The sequence below is a fragment of the Homalodisca vitripennis genome, chromosome 2 (genome assembly GCF_021130785.1).
Source record: "Homalodisca vitripennis isolate AUS2020 chromosome 2, UT_GWSS_2.1, whole genome shotgun sequence".
NCBI lineage: Eukaryota > Metazoa > Arthropoda > Insecta > Hemiptera > Cicadellidae > Homalodisca > Homalodisca vitripennis.
This window is the reverse complement of record NC_060208.1, coordinates 30,016,668-30,024,286: the sequence shown is the minus strand read 5'-3', so window position 1 is coordinate 30,024,286 and position 7,619 is coordinate 30,016,668. Positions and strand designations below refer to the sequence as shown.

The following is a 7,619-nucleotide window of genomic DNA, read 5'->3' as shown; positions in this document are numbered from 1 at the left end:
CGTTGTATTGCTCCAGGCAGGGTTGGTGAAATACTGGCATGACCAAGTGATGAGCAGATGGCCTCAGTATGACAGTAAACATCTCACAGTGGAACACGATGATCAGGCCTTCAGCGAACCTCAACCGTTACGCCTCAACAAGACTCGGCCTGTCTTCTACTTGCTTCTGTTTGGCTTAGGACTTGGCCTTGTTGTGTTTGTCATCGAGGTTACATGAACATTTGATATTGCATTGTGTCTTATGATTAATTCAGAAATATAAAATTATCCAAGCCGATTTGTCCAATTAGTTCCTGATAGATCCTGATAACTATTACTGGTTCAAAATGTCATAACAATACAAGCATTGGTGAGTTACAGCAAAATATAACATTAAAATTTGCATTGATATTCATGGTGTGACTTCTTCTACAGTAATCATATTACAGAAACCAATTTTCACTAATAAATGATTTCTTAAGGAGATTCAAAGGTGACCTAAATGGCCTTAAGACATATTTAGTTCAAGAAAACTAATACTAATCAAATCAAACCAAAACCAAAATTAAATGAATAAATATGAATAAAAAAGAAACAAAAAATTAAACAATATACTTTTGTTCTTACATTCACATAGCATTATTTGAAAGAGGCAGTTCTGCAGACCATATGTTCAACCTGGAAATGGAAAAACAAAGAATGGCTTTCCATTTCAATAGTCCATAAATTAATTACCAGTAAAAAGTCATAGTGTTAAAGTGGGAGTGCCCAGACACATAGATGTCAAAGGAAATGAAGTTGCTGTTACAGTTGCTACACAAACTATTAATAATATGAATTTTCATTACAAAAGGTAGATGTATATAGAGAAATCACAAAGAAATTGTTTGTTAAAGCTCAGACATTTCTTAAGTTCTAATAAAGACCAATGGTACAAATAACTGCAACCGAATTTAACCAAGATATCGTGGATGGGAATGAGTACTTGAAACAGACACTTTATAATTAGGATGTGCAGGTTGAGATTGGACTCTTTTGCCCCTTACAACAATTACATCAGATGAACTTATTAAATACTCCTAATTGTAAAAAACGTAAGAGTGGTATTGATAAATCGATCATATATTCAATCAATGTATTACTTATATTAAGGAACGTAAAAACGTTTTGAAAAATATGAGGAAAGAACATTTTTCAGCTCCACCACATTTACCAACACTTCTTCAAATATATAAATGGTCTAAAAATAACATTTTTCTTAATAAATTATTACGGAATAAAAGTTAAAGTGAATAAATGTGGTTACTAACTGAATTAATTATTAAATTTTAAAAACAAAATATAGCTTCATGGTATAAATACCAGACCCAAAACGAAAAAGTTTCATAACCAGGTGTTTTGTGTTTGAATGTTTGATTTGTCAAGTGTCAAATTAATGTATGTTTATGTTTCATATATGTAAACAAAAAAGTAATAGCTGTGTACAGTCTATGAAAATTGTATTCATGTTTATTATGTATGATTTACTTACTTGCTTTAAATCATTTCAAAATCAAGTGGCGTCATTAGTCAGTCTTAACCAATGAAAACTTTCAAGATGGTGGCCATTCACATTTAAGCAAAAATTTTAACTCTACTATTTCACAATATAGACTTAAACAGATACATAATGTACTTATTTTATAAACAACTTTTATTGTTTTCCTTTTTTCTATAGTTTCAAAAAGGCGGCTATTCGAATTTTGGAAAAGGAATGGCTATACAAGTGTATCAAGTATAATGCATTATAGTGCAAAACAAAAAAGTGTTTTAGAATTCTCAGGTCATTTACAATAATGTTTATTTCAACAAGTTTTTGATCAAGTATGCTTTCCAGATAATGGACGCACAAAGTTTGAACTAGTATACAACACTGCGGAAATAATTGTGAACACGGTAACTACCGTTATTTATTAATAGATTCATACCAAACTTGGTATGTAAACAGTATTTGTACATAGCTAAGACTAGTTCATTAGCCAGTCCTAACCAACAAAAAGTTTCAAGTTGGTGGCTATTCTATTTCTCTAAAAAATGCACATTGGCTTTCTAGTACAGTTTCTTCTCTTATGTTGTGTACCTAGCAAACCAGAGTCTAAAATTTTCTACAGGTCCAGTCAATTTTTGCTGTATCTCCAATGGTTAAGCCACAAAACTACCTCAAAGTCAAAACTTTGTTAAAATCCAGAAAATAATTACAGTACAGTACTTTTAACGCCCTGGCAAACCCCATCTACGAATTAAACCTTTCACACAAATCCTCTTTGCCTTGAATTTTTATAAAAGAAGGAATTGATCATTTTCAGACATTTTATAGTGGGTACACGAAACCTGCTAAAAGTTTGCTAAATTTTAAGTTTTTAGTATACCAGGAAGTTGGCTTGACTCTGTATGTTTTAAGGAAGTGAGTACTACAGAGGGGTTAAAGATAAAGGTGTTTGGAATACCTGAAGAACACTTATAGAAATACGGTAATCTTTATCAGCAGAATAAGATGGTCAGGGTGTTTTATTTCATCTATAAGTTATTTCCAGGGCAGATAATTGAGGGAGTTAAGTCAATTATGAGAATAAGCAGACCAGGGGGATTGGTTCATCAAAGGTTGATTTAAGAAGGAACCTTAGCAAAGAAATATGCTCTAACCTTAGCTACCAATGTCTCATCCATCACTTTTTGACCACAGGGACAAACAAGGGGAGGTTTTGTATAAACTAATAATACATCTTCAAGTTGACAGCCTCATCTGAAATCTACCTTTCTTCCGACTGAGCCGGAAGAAATATTTTAATTAACACTATTCGATAGCACATACGAGATAATAGTACAATAGCTAAAAAACAAAAATTATTCAATTTGCATAAATCATACAACATACACAGCAAAACATAAAAGCATTAAAATAGCTTAGTAGTTTTAGGCAGTAAAACTGCCTTGATCACTGATGGTGACCTGTTGGGCAGTAGCTTTGGATGCTGGTGTCCAAAGGGTTAAAAAATGAACAACAGACAAGGAAAGGAAAGATTACTTGAGACAATTTATGTAAATGCATTGTTTATTTAAAACTAAATTAAATAAGTTTGCTTAAAACTGATGTACCATGTACAGCTGTTAAAATATCAACAATATACTATATGACATAGTATCATAAATAAACACTAACAGTTTAAAAAAAGGAGGATACAAAAAAATTTATAAATATTTGAAACAACATCAATTTTCATAAAAATCTATACTTTTAATAGGTAGTTTCAGTTTGTGTTTAAAGTGCTCTTAAACGTTGATGTAACAAAAATGTTGAATGTTCTGTGATCAAAACATAGAAATTGGTCAAAATGAAGTTAAAAAACTAATTTGTTAAATTAAAAATAAATCACAGTTGATGTTAAAATATACCAATCTTTTCCATGTATTTAATTTATGTGACAATTTCCAAACAATAAACCGTTATACACATAACTAAGTTACCAATCAAGCCCAATTCAATGTTATTTAACAATATTCATTATCATGATGTAAAGGAAGAGGTAGCAAAAACTTAACTGATGTCACCAACCAACCATTCAAACTCATAAGAACACAACAAGAGTTTCCAAATAACAATAATAATATATTGTATAAAACAACAACCACAACTGCAAACAAACAACAAACTTAACTAATGCCTAGAGTAACAGTCATTGTTTGCAACTTGAACAATTCAAACAGTAAAGTTTAAGTAAATATAAAAGCCTTATTTCTCCGATTATAACAGACAATTAACATTAAGTGACATTAATAATTCCATACCTTTTCGTTATACAAAAATACATCTTTTGTCTTACGGCTTACATAAATAGCACATAAACTAAATTTGTTAAACGTACAATAACCAAAAGTACTGTACAACCAACCCTGCACGAGGTTCTGACCATTTTAAATGAGGTTAATTTTCAAAGTTATAGTAGAACGTTGGAAGAAAATAAATTGGTATAACAAGAAATACAAATACCATTGTCATGTAATTAAAATAGTAAAATTAAATTTCAGGCTTACGTATTTACTATTAAGGGCTCCATAAACATAGCAGTCCGTTATCAGATTTGTATTTTGAAACAGATGTGTAGAAATTGAAAACTTACCACTCACGCTTAAATTCTTGACTAGTTCTGTATTTCTTGTTCAAAAAGTTGCTTATCTAATGAAATAATATGACATTGTTAAGTGTGGCGTACACAATGATTAAAGCAAAGCATTTGTATAAACCTAAAATTGCTGCACGAGTTGAAATTAATCTAAAAGATTAGCATATAAAGTTTATTGTTAAATAAAATATATAGGCTAATATTCCATATAAATTCTGCAATTTAAAAAGTGTGTAGAAATTGTTTCTAAGTATTTTTATATAAACTTTGATAATTAATGGTTTTATCAATCCATGGTTTTACTTTTAGGTTTGATTTTGTAAAAGTATGCTAATAAAGATTCAAATGCAGCGCTATATTGATTTGTTTCACATATCAACTGGTCTCAAACTCATGACAAATTGGATTATTTTTAGTGAATTCAAATGGATCAGCCAATAAAAATTGTTGAAAGGTTTACAAATCAATCATTATATGTATGGAGTCCTTACATACTTGGAATTTTAAGTCACAATGTGTAAACAAAACAGTAACTTTGTTGTAAATTCAACATTTATAATAAAAAAATCTGGTTGATACCAATGTTGCTGTTGTGTTTGGAACCAATTTTTTCAATAAAATTACTAAGCTTTTAAAAATATTACTTTCGTTAAAAACTATTTATTTGTAGCTTAGTACATAGTAAGAGTAGAGTTTAAAAAAGGTAAATTGCGTGGAATAAATCTAAAACAGCTGTAATATTTATTATACGTCACAATGAGAAGTGGTGCTTAAATATGAGCCTTACGGGGATCATAGACAAAAATTCTGGAGTCAGGGGACTCCTAAACAACGTTCAATTTTGTTAAATTCAAACTACTTTCGGATACAATTCATTATGTACTACGTAATATCTGAAGTTAATCTATTTCATCAACTGAATACACTTTAAGGAAAGGAAGTGTTGGTACAAAACGGTTTTGATTTTATTTGAAGTTAAAACAAAATACTATCTATTACCATAAAGTAAAAAAAACACTTAAAAGTTCTACACTTCTTTAAATAATCTTCTTATTTTACCACAGTCAATCGTTAATATTCATTATCTGCTTCAAAATCAGTAATAATCAGGAACAATAATAAATTGTTATTGTAATTTGAAAACAAGCAAACTATACGAACAAAATATTATGTCTGAACATCACCTCAGCAGACTGATCCCCTGCTAGGAGGATGAAATGTTCGCTACTCTAGCAGTTGTACGCTACATTAAGTACTACAACACCCGAATATGTAGTGTGTTAAGTCTCTGTCCCACTCACAGCCTCGTTAACTCTTGTTAACTTCTAAAATTGCACTTAACATTATTTACAGCATACGTTGTTCAACACAGGACTATTTTGGCCTTTTAGCTACAATGTTGATGTGAGTTATTCTACAAAACCTTTTCAGACTCTTTAAATTAAACCTAATTTTCCACACATCTACCATTATATACAACATGTACCTAATAAAATTGTGTGAACAGATTCTGATTTATTTGTAATGTAAAAAGATATCATTAATATTTTGATATAGTTTAATAAAGTAATGGCGATATTTAAAAATAGCTGCAACAAGTGAAAAATGGCCATTTTCTCCTTCGTCTAAATGGTAAATTCTGTGCGCTTTGTGGTATTTCACTAATTTAATCCTTATAGTGTTTGCAAAACAAGACATTCAGGTAGAGTGCATTTGGAACCAAATTATAATTCTTAACTTAATTCTAAAAAATTAACTATGTTACACCTTATTATTTTTCAGAAAACCTAAAGCCGGACAGCTCGGAAATAACTTTAAAAATTGGTTTCAATTTGTTCATGCTGTCAAAGACACTAATTATGTAACATATTCATTAATCTGATAAAATTCAACGAATTAAAATTTATGAGCCTACAGTATACCTTAAACAATAACTTTGGATTATTAAGATAAATATCCCAATACTTTACATTTATACAAATATATCGAAAATCCTAACCAAAACTGCACTTATACCTTCGTCAATAGTAATGTAAGTATTAAATAAAGACAGTATTTAATATGAGAGATATATTTTGGTTGGCAAATTGTGGTACTGCCACTTTGGTCACCACATCATTTTCTAAAGTAGTTATAGCATTTTAACCTTTACATCATTTCATTTCAAAATCTCGAAATTGGCCAAAATAATCCTGCTTGTTAAAATTAATCACTAAGATTACTTGACTCTCTATACAATAAAATATTCATTATGTACAGATAAACTTAACTGAAAAGACATTATTTTAAGAGATATTCTGCGCTAAGGTACAAAAGTTTATATCTATACAATGCTTATAGCAAGGATCCACACTGGTGGCGTTACTCGCACAAGTGCGATGCTGCAACATGCGATTGCACTCGTCAACACTAGTCTCACAGGTGTGAAAGGTTTGACACGAATCAGGCAGTTCGAGAAGTGGTCATCAATAAACACATAGATAGGGAATGGAAGTTCTAAAGAAAACAGAGAACGTTGCCTTTGCTTGCATTACAAAAATCAAATACTTTTGATATTCACAACTAACCTCAAACGTAAACATTGGCAGTAAGTAACTAATAAAATATGGAAAGAATAGAAAGCAAAAGTCCGGTTGGAAGACAAAGCAGATTAGAGGAAGCAAAAAGTTATCACATCAACAGTTGTTGGTACACGAGGAAAAGGGAAATGAGTTAAAGGGAAAATAAGCTATTGTAAAAATGTTGACAATTCAATTTTCTTATCCATTTCACAGCTTATCCCTTTGAAATCCACAATTGCAATCCGATGGTAAGCAAGGTTGAGGTCGAAAGCTGTGAACTGACTGTCTCTCTGTGGAGTGAAATTCTGATGAGATCTTCTCTACTCTAGCAACCCTCATGTGGCACCCTCTTCTGGTAGGTCCTCCTCCGGCTCCAACTTTCCACCTCCGCTGCATACCCGACATTTGCAACAAACGATGCATGGTGCAGCCAGCAGCAGCAGCGGTGAAGCCACCAGCAGCAGGATACCGAAGCCAGCAAAGATACCGATGACTTGGGTCCGGTGCCAGATGACACTGGCACGTGAGTGGCCCAGCTTGTTTTTACATGGACCTTTGTCATAGTGCCGCAACAGGAAGTCATCCTGGAAACCAAACATTCACCTATTAGAATTAACTAACACCAGTGTGAAACAGACTGCTTGGCAAGAGGTCTAACAAAAAATCTCACCAAAAAAATTTTTCAAAACCTGTTTAAGCAGTTTTGCACAGTCTAATAAAAAGCTATAGTGTACAATTTTAAAACTAGAAATTTATGTAGCAGTTGCATGTCTTTTCATATTACTTTGGACCAATGTACAATATATTTTTTGGATATATATATATATATATATATATATATATATATATATATATATATATATATATATATACATATATAAATCAAGTTGTTCCATTTTTAACCTTTGTACAGTATTGT

The 7,619-nt window shown here is 31.3% G+C and overlaps 1 protein-coding gene across 4 annotated transcripts in view; it reads right to left on the bottom strand.

Annotated features, from left to right (window-relative positions):
• Nucleotides 1–3,052: 3,052 nt before the first annotated feature.
• Nucleotides 3,053–7,619, bottom strand: part of LOC124353755 (E3 ubiquitin-protein ligase RNF144A) — a 273,539-nt gene continuing 268,972 nt past the window's right edge. For all 4 annotated transcript variants that reach the window (XM_046803744.1, XM_046803745.1, XM_046803746.1 and 1 more), the window contains one exon: nucleotides 3,053–7,284. In XM_046803744.1, coding sequence (XP_046659700.1) covers nucleotides 7,036–7,284 — 249 coding nt within the window. In that variant the 3' untranslated portion in view covers nucleotides 3,053–7,035. The remainder of the gene's footprint in view (nucleotides 7,285–7,619) is intronic.